Raw genomic sequence first — 18,606 nt, 5'->3', positions numbered from 1 at the left:
CTTGTGTTTTAAAGAACTTTCTGTATGGGCAGGTGGGGAAGCCATGCCTGTTTTTATCAGTTTATTTTACCTGTTTCATTTATACCTCCTCCTTCCTCCACAGTGGGCACCCAAGGTGACCAATGTCGGTTTCCTCTCCTCCATTTAACCTTACAACAACCCTGTGAGGTGGGTTAGGGCCAAGAATCTGCAACTGGGTCCAAGGCCACCCAGCAAGCTTCCATGACAGAACTAGGATTCAAACCAGTCTCCTGGATCATAGTCCGACACTCTAATTCAGAGGTTCTCATGGCACCTACCCACATCTTTCCTGGAGCCTACCAAATGTTTATATAAAGTGGGTGGGTCCAGGTGGAGTTTTGTCCAGCAGGGCTTCTGAGTGGCCTCTGGAGATTTGATTGGCAAGCATGAATTTTTTAAAAAATACTGCTCCTGAGCAGCAGCAGCTGCATGCCACAGCACAACGCATCTTTACTGGGCGTGACTGGAAAGTAATCTGTGGATCAGCTGCTTTGTGGCGAGGCTCCGCCTCATATGGCTGCCATATTTTGTGATGGCTGCACTCCACTACACATGGTATCAGCACTCCAAAGGTGCCTGCAGGTTCAAACACTGGACGACAACGGCCCATCCACCAGACCATCTTACCGAGTAGAGACAAGATACAAGGCCGGATTAGGGACGCACGGCAGGTTGGCCACGGTCACGGTGTCAGCTACATCCTCAAAGCGGTGACCCAGGTTGGACCCCATCACTGTGAGAGATGTGCCTCCCTCGAAGGGTCCAGTGAGGGGACTGATCTGGAAAAGGGGAATACAGTGTCAAGCAAACCGGAACTTCCCGCTCCGGATTTAAATAAAATGACAGAGGACTGGCAGTTGGGCCTTGCTGCGAAGTGCTCAGACATACGAGCTTGTCTCACGTGCAACACAAGAACTTGGGAAGATAGTATACAGACATTAGGGAATAACTAAAGACTTGGTGCTCACTGAGGTAACCAAGCCGGATCAAGACGCTGCACTTTTTCAGACTGGTGTTTGTATGATTCTTCTTCTCCCCACTATCATAGAGCCCAGTTACCCAGATTTCATCCATTTCAGCCATTAGCTGGTCTGTTCCTAGTTTTCATGCAAAAAACCCACACCACAACGGGAAGCAATCCAGGGGAGAGGAGTTCACAACAGCTGAGCACAGCCATGCCACTTTGAAAGGGGTCTCGGGCAGTTTAGGAGCCAAGAAAAACAGCTGGAATCCCCAGCCACTATGAAATTCCTTTATCCAGTGTAATAGGCTGCGTCACACTTTTAGCGGGCACAAGTCTATGCCAGCCAAAGGGGGGTGTTCCTGGGCCATAGGGGCACAGGAAGCCAACTAAAACCAGCTCCATCCCCGGAAATGCCCCCAACACTCCCAGCACCAGCACCAGCGCCGGCTCCTGTGGTGGAAGAGGCTGGTGTTGGGGGGGTGGGGAGTTTCCTTGTTTGGATGCCGCCAGCATTAATGCCCCTTGCACTGGCATATGGAGCACTTGGGCCAGTGTGTCATCATGCATCTTCTATAACTCCCCCTACCCTGCATGGATTGCACTGTAAGTAAGACTCTAGCACTTGCTAAATTCAGAAACAGGAAACAAAGCAGAAAAGACCCAACCATTTAATCAGCAACACCCCCAGCTACTGCTTTCTACTGGTCTATCCCAGTTGTTATTGCAAGAGAATTTATGAATCCACAGCTGAAGTAAGCACCGTCCTTTTGATCTTTCTGTCATTATGTATTTTCTCAATCAACAGATGCTAACTGTCCAACTACGATCATGGGATTTTTTCCCAGTGTTTAAAAGGCAGGGTTCACAACCTCCAAGTGGTGACTGGAGATTTCCAGGGACTAAAACTGATTGCTGGGGTCAGGTCCCCTGGAGAAAATGGCTACTTTGGAAGATGGGCTCTATGGCGTTATACCCCACTGAAGTCGCTCCCCTTCCCAAACTCAACCACAAACCCAAAAGTTGGCAACTCTATTAAAAGGGGTGTTCATGCTCAAAACGGTTGGGAACTGATGCTGTAGTCAGTGAAGGGGGTCAGGATTACCACTGAGGCTGGGGAAAACTGCAGCAAAGGCATGTTTTCTATGTCTGAGAAGGAAAGGAGTGAGCAATTCTTGTCCTAGACATATCACTGAAGGCTGCTCTTGCCTGCACCATTTGGACTGGCTGTAGAGCTGCTATCAGTGGCTCAACCAAATGTGGAATTTAAAATCTGGTTATATTACTGTTCTCCATTCAATTGCTATTGTTTTTATTTGTATGTATTATGCCTAGTTGTAACTTGTTGAGAGGTGCTCTGAACCCTGCCTTGGGGTGGGGAGAGTGTGCTATAAAATGAATAACAAACAAATCAATAAATCCATCAGGAGAGACAGAGATTCTCCCTTCCTTCCTTCTAATCCTCCCCCAAATTTTTATGGGGGTTGCCAGGAACAGACATAAAATGCCGCTGGCGAGCAACGAGGGCCTTGATTTGCATAACTGGCTATCAGCCTATACCACAGGTATATCAGGCAATCGACATTTGGAGAACTGGAATATGGCAACTCTACACATGACTGATGTACTAACGGTAGCATGGTATAGCCTCATCTTGCCAGATCTTAGAAGCTAAGCAGGGCTGGTACTTGGATGGGGGACCAGGCTCTGCCCTGAAAGCCCCTTGCTGGGGTCACCATAAACTGAAAACTAAGCATGGTCAGCTCTTGGAGACCCCCAAGAAAAACTCTGGAGAGGAATGCAACAGCAAACCACTGCTGCTTCTCACTTGCCTGGAAAGCCCCTTGCTGGGGTCACCAGAAGTTGGCAGCTAAACAGGGTCGGTACTTGGACGGGAGACCCCCAAAAGAAGGCTCTGCAGAAGAAGGCAAAGACAAACCACCTCTGTTTCTCATTTGCCTTGCGGGGGTTGCTGTCAGTCAGTTGCAATTTGACAGCCCTTACGTACAGGTGTGTCTGAGTGCACTTCCCGACAAGCACCAAGGAGAAGGGTTCCCCCCTTGCTCTCTGCCCCTGACGTGCAGAGGGAATTTGAAGGCATTCCGTCATGTGAGTGCTCCCCCGCCGCAATCCAAAATGGTACATCTCCTGCCACAGACTTCCCATCAAAAGCCAGCCCGAGTCACTGTTTCAGTTCTATAAAAAATTGGAAGAGCTCCCAACTCCCATGGCAACTACCCACACTTCCCCTGCCACTGAACCGGCAGGCTCAACTGCACTGTTTCTTACCGAGTGGATGACGGGCGACGGGCAAGTTGGCACACCGGCTTGTGGGGGACACTGCTCCTTGTAGACACAACTGGGTGTCTCTCCCAGCAGGCACCAAACACAGCGGAAGTGGCTGGGGGCAGCCCTGCAGCGGCTGCAGTCGGAACGTGTGGCAGAACAATTATAGAGCTTCACTGGCGAGAGGAGAGCAAGAAAGAAAAGAGGTAAAAACTGGACTCAGTCAAGAACACTGTATTGTCGAAGACTTCAATGGCCAGAACTGACTGGCTGTTGTGGGTTTTCTGGGCTGCGTGGCCACGGCTTGCCATAGTGAGATGTGTTTCTCTCCATACCATGTCTCATGATGCACCTCTGAAGATGCCACCGGCAGATGTGGGCAAAACAGTAGGAGCTAAAATTACCAGACCACAGCCATGTTGCCAGAAAAACCTGTAACAGTAGGGTGTTGTGGGTTTTCTGGATTGTATGACCGTGTTTCAGTAGCATTTTCTCCTGACATTTCGCCTGCATCTGTGGCTGGCATCTGGAAGGCAAAACGTCAGGAGAAAATGCTACTGAAACACGGCCATACAACCTGGAAAACCCACAACACTCTAGTGATTCTGGCCTTTGACAAAACCTGTACTAGTCAGTCAATATTGACACTTCTAACTTGCCATTCCCACTCTAGACACAGCTTGTCCAGGGAAGGCAGAAAAAAACCTGTACATCCCACTTAAATAAGAAGGGTTGTACTGGAAAGTTAGAAAGTGGGGAAGCAGTCATTCTGGGGCGTTTCCAGTGTTCAACATGTGTAAAAAGTGATCTGTGTTAAGAGTACAGTAATCCCACATCCTGTATAAATTAGGTATGTGGGGCCGCATTTTGAATAATTTCATCATGCCCTGTTTATTTGCAGAATTTCATACAGTTTGGGTCCCTTGGAGAAGACTAACCAACACAGGGCACTGGAGCTGTAGCCTTACTGCTGGAAGCTTGGACAGATTTATGGAGGAGAAGTCGATCCATAGCTACCAATTTTGATCCTCCTTGATCTGAGATTGCAAAGGCCTTAGCAGACCGGGTGCTCGGGAGCAGCAGCAGAAGGCCATTGCTTTCACATCCTGCATGTGAGCTCCCAAAGGCTGGGCCACTGCAAGTAGCAGAGTGCTGGACGAGATAGACCCTGGTCTGATCCAGAAGGCTAGTTCTTATGTTCTTATGTAAGCATTATTCAGCCCTCTCTCTCTCTCTCTCCAACTCCCTTTGCAGGCACGCAGAGAGAAGCAGGATGTCAGCATGGCAAGGTCACTCAGGAGTGAAAATGCTTTTCTGTCCAGGGAAGTCAGAGACACTCTGCATGCTGCAAAATCGCTTTCTGCCTCCTCTCCCTGTCTCTATACACCACCTGGCCACTCCCAAACAACCAGTCAGTCTACCAGTGCAATGCATGTGTACAGCCAAGACTCCCCACCAATGAGGACTGGCTCCTCCTCCTCCAGTTGGGTAATTCTGGTGTCACATGGCTGTCACGTGACTTGCCTGTGTTTGACTGCCAGAGGGCTCCCCCACCTCCATAGGTTGAAGACCACTGGCCTACATACATTTAAGTATATCTTTGCATCCCTAAAAGCTAGAAAAGTAACTTTTTAAAATAAATATGATTAGCTTTCTGCTCCTAGGCTTGCTGAGTTCAGCTTGGTAACCAGCACAGGATGGGGTGTGGGGGCAGTGTCACAAATATGATGATGCCACTACTGAGTACAACATGCAAGAGACATTGGGTAGCTCTAGGAATTGTCAGAAATTCTATGGTTGTACTATAAAGTTTTTGGTGATTCCTAGAGTTCTGTTGCTTCCGAGTTGTACCTAGAAATGATGTCATTGACCACACATTGACCATACAAAGAGTCTTTTTAAGTTAAAAAAAATTAATGTATATCCTGCCACAGGTTGGAATGGCAGTGGGTAATAAGAACTTGAGGCGGGAAATCCTCCATCCTTACCAGGGGTTTTGTAGCTCTGTCTACACCTGCTACTATATTCTACATTTTTGTGGAATTGTGGTATGCTTATGCATTGGGGCATACATATATATGCAAATGCACACACAGACAACGCCCTACGCATATCACTGAGACAGAAAAATCTATCCTCCACCACACCTCACTTACCGTACAGGTCTCCGCGGCTATCAAGGCGCTGGTCATCCCCCACCAAAACATAGAGGGAGACGCTGAGTTCTGGGACGGGCTGGGTGTAACTGTACATCCAGGGCAGACACTGCACACGACGCGAGGTTCCTCGGTCCCCTTCCTCCAATGATGCTGGCACCACAGTCAGGGTCCCCTCCACTTCCAACACACAGGAGAGCCTCTCTGATCCCTGAAGACACCAACAGCAATGTGAAACCAGACCCTACTTTCTCCCTCTGCACCAGTCCTCCCATCAAGCCCACCCCTCACTGACAGCCCCACCTCAAAAGCAGTCAGTCCCACCGACTGAAGGAGCAAATGACAAGCAATGCCCCGCCCACACACCAATCCTATCCAGCACCTGCAAATGGAACCCTCCTGACAGTGACCCTTTACAAAGAACCGGAATGCTAGTGCCAATACGCCACCCTCAACAACCACAGCACACCAACAAGACACATTTAAATCTGTTAGAAATGTGCACAGGACCCACCTGCAGAAGAATCTGGAATGTCCTGCAAAGAATGTCCTGCAAACAAATTTCAGGCACCCTTGCAAAGACTAGCAGTTCGCAGGATTCTTGTGGATAGAGACACCTGACAGTTTTAAAACTCTCCACCTCTGTAAGGAAGGTGAACACCTGGGGTCCCAAACTGCAGACACCCTGCCTTTCCCAGTTGTACCCTCTCTCCCTATGTGTGTGTGTGTGCGTGTGCGTGTGCGTGTGTGTATATACACACACACACACACACACACACACACACACACCCTCTCTCCCTATATATATTGTACCCTCTCTCCCTATATATATATATATAGGGAGAGAGGGTACAACTGGGAAAGGCAGGGTGTCTGCAGTTTGGGACCCCAGGTGTTCACCTTCCTTACAGAGGTGGAGAGTTTTAAAACTGTCGGGTGTCTCTGTCCACAAGAATCCTGCGAACTGCTATATATATATAGTCTGCCTCTCTTACAGGGTCTCAAGGTAGACTGCACATAGCGAGCCAGTATAATCATCAAGACCGAACTTATAGTAACCAATGCATTAGGATTTTAGATGCCTGAAGCCACAAGAAAGAAGGGAAGCATGGCTAGTGTAAGAATTCACATAGCACGTTAAGTGGTACAGAATCTTACTATATAATTGAGCAGTGTATTCCCGATGATGAACCACAATAAGCAAAGGTTGCTGGTGTCAGGACCATGCCTGTCAGTATCTTGATGTCTTGCTGTGTGTAATTTGCAATTGTTTCCCTGTCTCCCTCTTCCTTTCCTAGCAATCTCCTGGTGCCAGCCCATCTTCAAAGAGGTGTGAAAGGTTCCCAGGTTCTTTGTAGCTTTGTAGTAGAAACTGTAGTGGACATTTGGTGTGGGGCGAAACGGGGAGTGGGGGATTAAAGGATATAAGTCTTCGTGTTACCTGGAATAAACTGCTTTTGGACTTTCCTACGGTCTCTGTTATTTCCACGTTCGAGAGTCTGACAGCTGGGAAGTGCCCAGATTCCAGTTCCTCGCAGAGGGGCAAAGTCCTTCACGGCAGCCCTTGCTGTAGGAAGTCACCCCACGGTATGCTTCTCCCTACCAGGACTAGATGCCTGTGGTAAACACTGAAGAACTTCCTGCCTGGGATAAACTCTGACAAGCTGCAGATGAGCCGGGAGAGCTCGTTTGCAAAGTTAGGGGAGTCTGTGTATTGGGCAAACGGAATCTGTAAGGAAGATTTCTTTCACTGAATAATTTAGGTTTTCACTATCTGTTGTAAACTGCAGGGCCAATGGGGGAGAAAAGGTAGGAGGAGCTGGCCCCCTCAGTGGGCATCGTTAACCCACCAACAGTTTTCTATTTGTACGATGGGTGTTATTGCTAGTTACATAATAAGATCCTTCTTACGAGAAGCTATACATAGCAGTACAGACCATAATCCCAATCATTACCTCAAGTAAGTCTGTGAACCTGTTTGTACAGTACTGCCTTATTACCTGTTCAGAGAAGTTCTCTTGAATACTTCATTTTGGCATAGTCAGCAGAAAGACAGGAGAGCAGGAGTCCCCCCGACCTCCTCAGGCAGGCTGTTCCACAGGATGGGGACCACAACAGCCCTGTAGATGGGCAGCTGCTGATTTTGCCCATTTGCCGGTTGCCAAGGGGAAGGGGCAGTCCCGCAAAAGAGAGTAGCCAAGGCCATTTAGGGCTTTGTATGTGACGGCCAAAAGGGTATACTTAGAGCTTATAACTCTCCCAACTCACCCCTAGCAAGTGCAGATTCCAGGCAAGCAGGCTCAGCGGCATTTCAAGACCCACAGGAATCAAGTGGGACTCGGCAGCTATCTCCACACTGGGGCATGATGAAGGACCCTGGGGGTCTTCGGTGGGTACCTGAAAGACAGGGAGGAATTCAGCGGTTGGTTTGGGGTAGTCAATTAAAATGCCGGACAAGGATCTGGAAGACCCCGGTTCAAATCCACATTCTGTTATAGAAGCTGCTGATTGATCTTCGGCCACAAACTCTCAGCCTAGCCTACCTCACAGGATTGTTGTTGTTGGGAGAGAAGGACTTTACGCTATTCCCTGCCTCAACCAGAGAGGGGTTTTTACTAGTTAGCCAGATGCTAGAGAGGGACCTAGGCATTGTCACCTTTACTCTATCATGCTGGCTCTATCCCTTTGATGTTAGACTGATGCTCTTGGGGCTTCCTTTCTTCTAGTCTCTCACGCTCCATCTTCCTCTCAAGCTATCTACAGCACCGTGTGCGTAGAGAGCATGGATGCTTCATGCATCCATCCCCATCCAGTTAGATTAGAATAGAACAGTGAACCTATCTATCTACCTTTCTATCCAGAATGGAGTTCACTAATAAATACTCTTTCTCTAACAGAAACTATAAACAACTCCGACTTTTCTTTGTGCCAAAGCTCACACGCATGTTCAGGGATCCGCTCCACTGTGCTTAGCCTCCGCACACTCTGCTAGTTGTGAAACGGTATAATCTCTAGGAGGAGATGGTCCAACAGTTGTGAGGATAAAATGGAACAAAGGAGAACTATGTATAAAGATGGGGTATACATCAAGTAAATAAACGAATCCCCTTTTCCTTTCACTGATTCTAGAATATATGTCAAGACAGAGGCACTTCCACGAAGTTGCTCACCTTCTGATTGTAGATGGGCCCTTCTCCGTTTGGGCAGGGCCCACCAGGGACACACCGGTGACTGGACGGGCACCAATGGCAGAGCCACGGACTGCCAACACATTCTCCACACCTACGGGAGAAGAACGAGAGAAGGTCTGCTCAGCATTTGCTGAAAAAAACAGCATTCTCCGAATGGGTCGGTTCTTTTTTATTGTATTTTTTTTTAAGTCAAAGTTTTTAACCCCCAAAGGCAGCAATAGGCTTTAAAGTTCCTGTGACGTTTCCAAAGGCAGAAGAGGAAAATCAGTAAGATTTCAATGAAGAGAAGGCAGGGATTCAGTGCCCTACACAGTTGCCTTCTCCTTCCTCATCAATGGCAATGAAAGAAATGTGTTTTGTTCTGAGATAGAAGAGTCTGAGATAGAAGAGTCAGCCTGGTGTAGCTATTAGCGTGTTGGACTTGTTTTTGGGAGACCCAAGTTCGAATTCCCACTCTGCCATGTAAGTGACTTTGGGCGAGTCACACCTTCTCAGCCTTAACCTACCTAACAGGGTTGTTATGAGAATAAAATGGAGGGAAGCACAGCAATGTAAGCAGCTGTGAGCCTCCATTGGGGGGCAGGGAGGAAATGCTGTAAATCAGCTGATGCAGCATGCCAAACTTAAGCCTTTCATTTCTATGATGATTGAGGCTGAGATCAAGTTTGGGAGAGCAACACTTATCTCCCTCCGATCACAGGTTCTTTTCCTTCCTCCAATGACTCCAGGCTAGCTGAGTTCTCAAAATTTTATTGAAAAACAGAAATCAAAGAAATAAAACATAAATGCAGTTACAGAGATTGCTCAGCTGAGTACATTCTTACGGTTCTGTTGGGACCTCCTGCCAAGTGGTGCTTCTCTTAGCTTAGCCCATGATAGAGTGACCTGGTCTTTGTCCTTTACTGTCCAAGAACATTCCTATTTCTGCCATGAGGTTACCCAAAGCCTCTGAAGTGCCTTATTTGGGCATCTTCCTGCCCTGGGTGAGTTTCCATGGCCTTTGTAGTTTCTCCATCCGGCGATCAAAGACCCTTTTAACATGTAGGTGTGATGCTGCTAGATTTACAGTACAATTCCATCACAATTTCAATCTTGACTTAAAGCTCCCTCTATGACAGAGCCCTCTTGTCCCATAAACAGCCATGCTGTGGCTGTGCTTCCAGCCCCCTCTACAATCAACACCACGCTCCCCACATTTCTACCTCCACGGCTAAGTTAAGGCCAGCAAGCCATTCTTCACGGCAAGGTGGCAGTCATAGAAGGAGAACCCTGTGGAAGCCACGACCACATCCCGGAACATCAAGGCCAACACTACATTCACGTGATCTGATGGAGAAAAACAGACAGACTCCACAGAGGTCTCCGGATCAGGGAAGTTCTTCCAACTGTCCATCATTCAAGGCAGGCTTCCCACAATGCATCTGCCCACTAACAGCCCCTTCCAAGTCGCTGGGCAGCCACGCTCCCAAGGGAGACCTGCCAGAAGGGACGACAAGCATTTCATAGGGAGCTTTTTATATGAGACGTGGGTTCAAGTTCCACTCAGCCATGGAGGCTGCCTTGGGTCAGTGGCTCTCTCAGCAAACCTGCCTTGCAGAGCTGTTGTAAAGATAAAAGGAAGGAAGAACCCCTCAAATCTCATGGTCCTTTGAAAAGAAAGGCAAGAACAAAAATGTTCTAGGCAGATAGACAAAATTATATCATTTTACAGGAAAATCTGATAGATACATGAAACTTTTATTTTAAAGAAATCAAACAATTGAATCCTGACTGCTCTGACTGGCAGCAACTAACAGGCTCCGTCAGCTGAGATCCTTATAACCGGAGATGCCTGGAACTGAACTTCTGCACATAAAGCAGGAGAGTTACCACTGAACCACGGAACCCCTACTCACTAAAAACAAAATTCCAACCATTTTCTCTCTCCAAGGCAACCAGATTCAGAGCATTTGCCACAGGCAGAATACCCCTGAGCCAAAGTAAAATTAAATACAATCCAAATAGCATGCTATTAACGCAGCCGCCTTTGATAAGCGCTGGGAAGCTTCCAGTGGACCCTAATGCAGGAGAAGGGAGTTAATTTGAACGGGTTACACAGAATCATTATTTTGTTCAATTTATATGCCATCTTTCCCCTTGCAGGCTCAGGGCAGCCTTCAACATATAAAACCATAAAATATACATTAAATATATTTACATTTAAAACTCAGATGGTGACTGAATATCTTCAAACAAGCTAAAAACAATCAAAACAACATCCCAATCAATTAAAGATGAGCTAGTAAAGGAACGATGGTGAGGAGAGAGGGACAAATTAGATGGAAAAATGGGAGCTGCCTCAACCATATGGCCGGTGGAACAGCACTTATAGGCCCTGTGGAATTGCATCAGATCCCACAGGGCGAAGCCTTGGTCGGCAACCAACCCACAAAATACTCTGGGCCCAGATACCTGAAGAACAAATCCTTCCACCCCTTTGCCTCTGCTCTGCCAGTGGGGCCAGTGGTGTCTTCCATTGCATGCCACTGGGCCCAGATACCTGAAGAACAAATCCTTCCACCCCTTTGCCTCTGCTCTGCCAGTGGGGCCAGTGGTGTCTTCCATTACATGCCACTGGGCCCAGATACCTGAAGAACAAATCCTTCCACCCCTTTGCCTCTGCTCTGCCAGTGGGGCCAGTGGTGTCTTCCATTACATGCCACTGGGCCCAGATACCTGAAGAACAAATCCTTCCACCCCTTTGCCTCTGCTCTGCCAGTGGTGTCTTCCCAATGAGCCAGTGTGGAGTAGTGGTTAAGAGCAGGTGCACTCTCATCTGGAGAACTGGGTTTGATTCCCCGCTCTGCCACTTGAGCAGTGGAGGCTTATCTGGGGAACCAGATTAGCTTGTGCACTCCAACACATGCCAGCAGGGTGACCTTGGGCTAGCCACAGTTCTTTGGAGCTCTCTCAGTTCCACCCACCTGACATGGTGTTTGTTCTGGAGCGGGGGGAGAGGAGATTTTAAGCCCCTTTGAGTCACCTTACATGAGAGAATATAACTCCATACTGCTCTTCTTCTTTTTGAGGGAAGCCATTTTCAAGCAATTGAGGTCATAACCAGAACTGTCAATTTCTCATCCAGCCACTATTTTCTATCAACTCGTGAGGGGAAAAGGGTGACATAATGCGAACGCCTGCCACCACCATCACCCGGCTCACCTTTGCCCTCCTCGGTGGGCTGCACCTGCTCGGGAACTGGAGAAAGGCAGCGAACCCAGGAGCCCTCTAACTGGGCGGGGCTGTCTTGGGATCCAAAGGCACAGTGGTAATTTTCCCCCTCAGCCAGGGCAGGGAGCTCTGGAACTAGCATGGAGACCTGGGCAGGGCAAGAGGCACATATTTTTCCTGGAATGCAGAGCGATTAGTTTTCTTGCTTTTCACCACAGCTTCTATTTTTTAAAAAAGGGAAACTGGAGACACAGCATTATTATCCATGCGGCAAAAGCAGTTGACAGATCTTAAATAAAACAGTGCGGGAACCTCACATTTAACTGGGCGCCAATTTGCACATGACCTTTCAAAGATGGGGTGGGAATCAATTATGGCAGAGCAGGGAACAGGGTGAAGGGGGTCTCCAGATACTCTGGCCTGTATTAATTGCTAGGAGAAGAGAACTTGCTTGCAAAAGCCAGAGGGAGGGGGGAGATCCTTGGAGCAAATGCTAATGACAGAATGGCCTTATTACATGCATTCTCTCATTGAGAGAGCGAACAGGTGAATTAATGCCAAGCCAGTACTGAACCAATACTGAACCCTCCATCCTTCTCACCCACCTCTGTCCGTTCTTCTCTACTCTGATTGGCTGGGAACATCTGTTCCACCCGCAGACATTGGCTCTCCACTCCGTAGCTCCAGAGCCAGAGACTGGCTACCTCATGACGCTCACATTCCAACTTGCGGGTGCATCTGCCAATCAACCAGTTGTATTAGGGGGGGATAGGGGGAGAACAGATGCTTTCTTTTAATGAAAAACTAGACATTCTGCTAGTCTTCAGTGAAGACTGACCTGCTCTGCAGGACACACCAACCGCAGAAAGGATCTTGGGCACGCAGACACGAGTCACAATCCTGGAAGTGAGGGCATTCTGAAACCGGGACTTTGGAGACCTGGGTTGGAAAGAGTCAAGGATTGGTCTTTAAAAGGCCCCATATTCTGCATACACACAAGCATGTGACACACAATTTGCACTGATCTACTCTGCGCAAATTACAGGCCTTTTTATGAAAAAGACCTTCTGGGAGGCAGGGGGAAGATATAAATAAGGGGTAAGTTTGACGGCTTCAAGGAAAACAGGAGCCAACTTGATTTGGGGGTTCAGGATGTGGTGGAGAGGGAGGGAGGCTTCTGGAGTTACAGGCTCTTCACTTGCAGATTTATTACTGTGCTGCTCCAAAGCCATGTGATAGAAAGGCACTATATTGTTTACTGTGATTGTTATATTGATTTTATTGAAATTAAATGTTGCAAACCACTCTGAGCCTGGCAGAGAAGGGTAAAAAAAACACCCTAATAATAATATAAAGAATAAAATACAGCTCTTATTCTTTAAAGGCATCACAAAGCTCCTGGCCCAGTTCAGTTTATGGCAAACCCAGCAAGGGGATTTCCAGGCAAGTGAGAATCAGAGGTGATTTGCCGTTACCTTCTCCAGGCAAGTAAGAAGCAGAACCATCACCTTCCTCTACAGAATCTGATTGGCAGCCTCCCACCCCTGCTTAGCTTCTGTGATCTGACCAAATCTGGCTATATCATGCCACTTTCTCTACCCAGTTCTACTATATCAAAGGTGTCCAACTCTGGTGTTTCAGAAGTTCAAGGACTACAATTCCCATCAGCCCCTGCTGGCCAACTAGCCATGCCTGCGGGGGCTGATGGGAATTGTAGTCCATGAACATCTGAAGCACCAGAGTTGAACACCCCTGTGGTATATCAGAAAACACCCTGTTCCACTGAAACCCAATTTGGGGAAGAATTTCTTCTCCTCCAAACCAAAGACAACAAGACTCATTGTTAAGGAAAATAAGGTGGAAGCTGGTTAGGAGGCACCTCCAGGCTCCCATGACTCACCTGTGAGGTTGTCATCACATAAAGGTGGGTCCCACTTCCATCGAGCAGCAGGTTTGGATTGACTGGGGAGCGCTGGCCTGTGGACACCGTGTTGTAGACTTGAGCCGTGGAACCGTTCAGGTAAACCTAGACCAATTTAGAGGACTGTATGTATCTAAGATGTTCAGGGCATGCATAATCAGAAAGGTCTGAAAGCCACAAAAAACAGTCAGTTTGGTCTCACAGGCACAGTGGTACACTTGCTCTTCTGTAACACTCATTGCCAATCACTGATGGAAAAACAGGACACTGTTTTAAACCTGTTCACCTGCTGGAAGCAGAGGGTGTGTAAGAAGTAACGCAGGACTGCTCTAAAAATGGCAACTCTGTCTCAAGTCTCAATAGTTACACAAGGATTTGACACAGTGCTGCCATTTTGGGCGGCAGCTTGCATTGCTTAGTATGTGCAGTTATTTCTTGGGATATCTGCATTGTTTCCGTTTATCCTGAGTTGGTCCAGATTCCACTTAGAAAGCATTTGTTTAATTATGACTTTTCTAACCCACCTTTTTCCATAACAGACTATGTATGCTGAAAGAAATTCTCAGAAGGTACAGAACCAGAAATAAAAGACAAACTTAGACATTCAGTGAGACTACAGTGCTCTGAAAAATAAGATGATAGTCCTCTGATGCCAAAAGGGGTTATGTAAAATTGTAAATCAATGCATATGTGGGATTGGGTCAGCGCTTTTTGTTGCTTCTGTATGTTCAAGGCCTTTAACTGCCTGAAGAAGACAAAGGGTGAGGAAAAAATTATGCTAAGGTGAATAATTTCATTCATTCATTCATTCATTCATTCATTCATTCATTCATTCATTCATTCATTCATTCATTCATTCATTTGATTTAGTAGGCCGCCCTACCCCTGAAGGGCTCAGGGCGGTTCACAGGCCAACCAAGGGCAATACATTACAACTAAAAACAAATCAAACAATCCCAATTAAAACAATAAATACAGTAAAAACAGTAGCAGCAATAACCCATCCATAATTAATTAAATGGATGATGTCCTATATTAAACCCTGGGACTAAACCCCGGGAGGGGACTGGCAGATGTTCGGATAAGCAGATGACACATAGGACAGCAGTTGAAACCTTTTAATGACAGCCCAAAATCTGACTGCTAAGAAAGTGACTCACCTCAGTTAAAAGCAGAAATGGGCCTGCTAGTAGTATAAGAAAGAGGGAACCGGAAGCAATGCCCTCCAGCATTTCACCTGCATATTTTTTTTCAGAGTAAAAGTGACACCTACAGCACAGAATTAATGGGAATGCTGGCCAAACAACCAAGACAAGAAGAGTGTTTAAAAACTGAATACGACACCATAAACAACTGATACAAAATTCCACGGAAAAATCAAACCATATACTGAATGAGCAAGTGCGATGTAGTGGTTAGAGCTCGCGACGAAGATCTCAGAGATCCACATTCGAATCCTTAACTCTTGCATGGAGGCTTGCTGGTGACCCTGGGCCATGCACAAATACTCAGCCTAGCTTGCCTCACAGGACTGTTGTGAGGATAAAATGGAGAACAGGACAATTTAAACAGTCTTGGGTCCCCATTAGGAAGGACACTGGGGGTATAAACACATACATACATATTCTAAGGATTAATCCTTTATAGAACTCTCCCCGCCCCAAATCCCTGTCAGCCATACAATAGTGAAAACCAATTACTACCAACAGTTTTAGGTCCACATGAAGAACTAAAGCTGTATTGTGTGGTGTCGGACCATTGGCCCCTCTGGCCCAGGGCTGTCTTTTCCGACGGGAAGTCTTTCCTCAAGCATGGATCTTTCCAAAATGGCTACTCATCATCATTTAGAATTAGCAATACCATGGGTCTGTCTGCATTCAAAGCAAGTGCTCCTTGTCTGTTCTATAGCCCTCACCAGCCTACACAGTTGCTGTGCAATGACTTAATCAATGGAGATTTATTTTTTTACCTACTGTGGTTGTGGTATTCCTAGTGGCACACCCACCAAATCGCAAAAATGTGTTTGGGAAATGTGGTCGTAAAGACGGTTTACAGCTGAAAAGGTGGGCAAATACTGTTCACTTATCTGTGTTCCCTTTCCTGACCACTTAGACTATGTCCATCCCATCCCAATTTAAACATGGTCTTTTTAGACCCCTGGCTGGTAGGCCTACCGACAAGGATTGGTGTGGTGGCTGTCGCACATGGTCAGGAAAAGCTGAATGGGGAAATTTTCCCATTTAAATTTAAATCACTAGATGTGAGTTGAGGGAGGCTATGGACCAAAAACTTTCAGTCTAGGCCTGTTAAACCATTTGCCTCGAAAAGGAGCGACAGCCCAAGAATCTCCCAGCACAATGAAGTTCTTTTATTAGCTATCACAAAGGACATCCAAGTACATGAATTAAATTTACGCAAATTTGGCAGCACATAATGCATCCAGGATTTAGACACCACAAAAAAGAAACCTGGCTCAGCTTATGCCATGTAGACTTGCTGGGGGGGTGGGTGGGGGGAGATAAATAAAATTGGTGACAGAGTAGCCAGAAAATTCAGAGGCAACTATCTGAATAGGTTATTTGCACTATTGTTTCTTTGGTCTGCAAAAGCCGTTAGGCAACCACAGGGCCCGGAGCAACAGAACGATTGTTGCTGCTTCTGCAGATGAAGCCATCTGGACAGCTGGGCATTGCTCAAAACTAGAGTTTTTAAGAACAAATCCTGGCTACTTTCTGAAGACATCTCACCATTAGGGACAGGGGAAAGGCTTAAAAGGAGGGGATAGGTGAAGAGGAAGAGATCAGAGCTGAATGACTACCAAGAAGAAAGATGTTTTTCAGACGCAGCTTGGAAATTTGAAGCTGTTGTATGTTGAATCAGATTATTAGTTCATCAAAGTCACTACTGTCTACCCAGATAGGCAGCGGATCTCCGGGGTGTCTGGTAGAAGTCTTTCTCATCACCTACCAACTGGAGATATCAGGGACAGAACCTAGAATCTTCTGAATGCAAAACATGCTCCACCACTGAGCCATAGTCTCTCCCCTGATATTTGCAAGAAGGTAGAGGAGCAAGCTGGAGGAATGAAACAGAAGACATAATCTGCAGTTTTGAAAGAGAATAATATCTGCAGAACAGAGATGAAGTGGCGGTAAAAAAGAAGGAGAGAGAGAGAGAGGAGAGAAGCTAGATAAGAAGGTGCCAAGGAGAAAAGGAACCTGAAAACAAATGCCAACCTGGATTTGAAAGAGGAAATGGAAGCCAATGAAGGGAACGTAAGAAAGGTGAAACTGGGCCAGAGTAAGATAGAGAGAGAAAATGGGCAGCAGAAACGACACCAGAGAACAAAACAGAGAGATTAGAAGGAAAACCAGAATTCTTTAGCTAAGGAAAAATAAGGAGAAGCAAAGGGAGAAAAACAATACCCATGGTATTTCAAGTGCGGAACTGGTCTATTTTGGGTGACCAGTAAGACAGAGAGACACGGGATCCTGTCAGCCAGAGAAGCCGACTGCTCTGGAAACACAGCTCAATACAGACGGACAGGTCCAAGCAAGCCCTGAGCTTGCAACCAGGACAGGGGGTGGTGGCAGTGGTGGTGGGGAAATCACGCAGCACTTTGGAAAGGTCCCAAATGCTTTAGCAAAGCAATGTAAACACAGCGATAATGGCACACCATCCCTACCCCAAAACCACACACAAATGCGTGCTGGCAGAGGGTGGGGGGATAATCATATTTGCCTCACTTGCCCCGGCATGAAAAACATGTTTGAAAATGGCAGGTTTAGGGAAGTGTTTGAATTGAGAGAGAGAAAATGCAGAGTTAACGAAGATTTTGAGGAGCATGAGGAAAACGCAGTTAAAGAAGATTCTGAAGAGGAATATATGAGCTTTACTCCAGAGTAACGGGGGGGGGGGAACTGACCCAGACAGAGGGCAGAGAAACGGCAAGTCGCAAAGGAGGACATCCAGCCAGAAATGACGAGATATTAAAAACAGAAAAAGGGAAATGGATCGTACAAGAAAAGGAGGGCCACAGATCTCAGTTGGAAAAGTGATAACATCTGTTAGCAGGGGAAATAAGATCTTAGAGGAAATGATAGATAGATAGATAGATAGATAGATAGATAGATAGATAGATAGATAGATAGATAGATAGATAGATAGATAGATAGATAGATAGATAGATAGATAGATAGATAGATAGATAGATAGATAGATAGATAGATAGATAGATAGATAGATAGATAGATAGATAGATAGATAGATAGAGAGAGAGAGAGAGACAGAGACAGAGACAGAGACAGAGACAGAGACAGAGACAGAGACAGAGACAGAGACAGACAGACAGACAGACAGACAGAGACAAAGAGTCAAGTTGCCAATCTCCAGCTAGAGCCTGCACATCTACCGGTATTATAGCTGATGTCCACATGACAAAGATCAGTTCTCCTGGAGAAAATGGATATTTTGAAGGTAGACTCTCTGGGATTCTACCAAATCAACATCTCTCTTTTCCTCAAATCCTGCGCTCTCCAGGCTCCACCCCAAAAGTTCCAGGAATTTCCCCAACCCAAAGTTGGCAACCTTTTTGGGGGAAAGAGCCAGAGCCTTGAGGGGCCCCAGTTGAAAAGCTCCATGGTCATTTGTCATCTCCTAGAGGAGCAGGCGCAGACACAAGACAGAGGAGGAGCGAGACCAAGACCCGATTCTCTTCTGAGACGGAAGAAAAGAGAAAGATACAGACTCAGAATGACCTTGTAGAAAAGTATCAGGCAGTAACTCCCACCACAAACGCTAACATTGGGAACAAATCACACACAGCTCCTGATTGTGCCAGAGAACAGAGGGCCCTGTGCT

At 46.7% G+C, this 18,606-nt stretch overlaps 1 protein-coding gene across 1 annotated transcript in view; it reads right to left on the bottom strand.

The window, feature by feature from the left end:
* Window positions 1-18,399, bottom strand: part of PLXNB3 (plexin B3) — a 78,319-nt gene extending 59,920 nt beyond the window's left edge. Inside the window, 11 exon segments of the mRNA XM_048487500.1 lie at window positions 649-800; window positions 3,272-3,444; window positions 5,425-5,635; window positions 7,693-7,821; window positions 8,595-8,706; window positions 9,824-9,941; window positions 11,817-11,973; window positions 12,431-12,563; window positions 12,664-12,764; window positions 13,726-13,851; window positions 18,334-18,399. Coding sequence (XP_048343457.1) covers window positions 649-800; window positions 3,272-3,444; window positions 5,425-5,635; window positions 7,693-7,821; window positions 8,595-8,706; window positions 9,824-9,941; window positions 11,817-11,973; window positions 12,431-12,563; window positions 12,664-12,764; window positions 13,726-13,851; window positions 18,334-18,399 — 1,478 coding nt within the window.
* Between the last annotated feature and the right edge of the window lie 207 nt (window positions 18,400-18,606).

This window comes from Sphaerodactylus townsendi, linkage group LG03 (assembly GCF_021028975.2).
Source record: "Sphaerodactylus townsendi isolate TG3544 linkage group LG03, MPM_Stown_v2.3, whole genome shotgun sequence".
In the NCBI taxonomy this organism is placed as follows: domain Eukaryota; kingdom Metazoa; phylum Chordata; class Lepidosauria; order Squamata; family Sphaerodactylidae; genus Sphaerodactylus; species Sphaerodactylus townsendi.
Note: the sequence above shows the minus strand (reverse complement) of the source record. Positions and strands in the feature narration are given on the sequence as shown.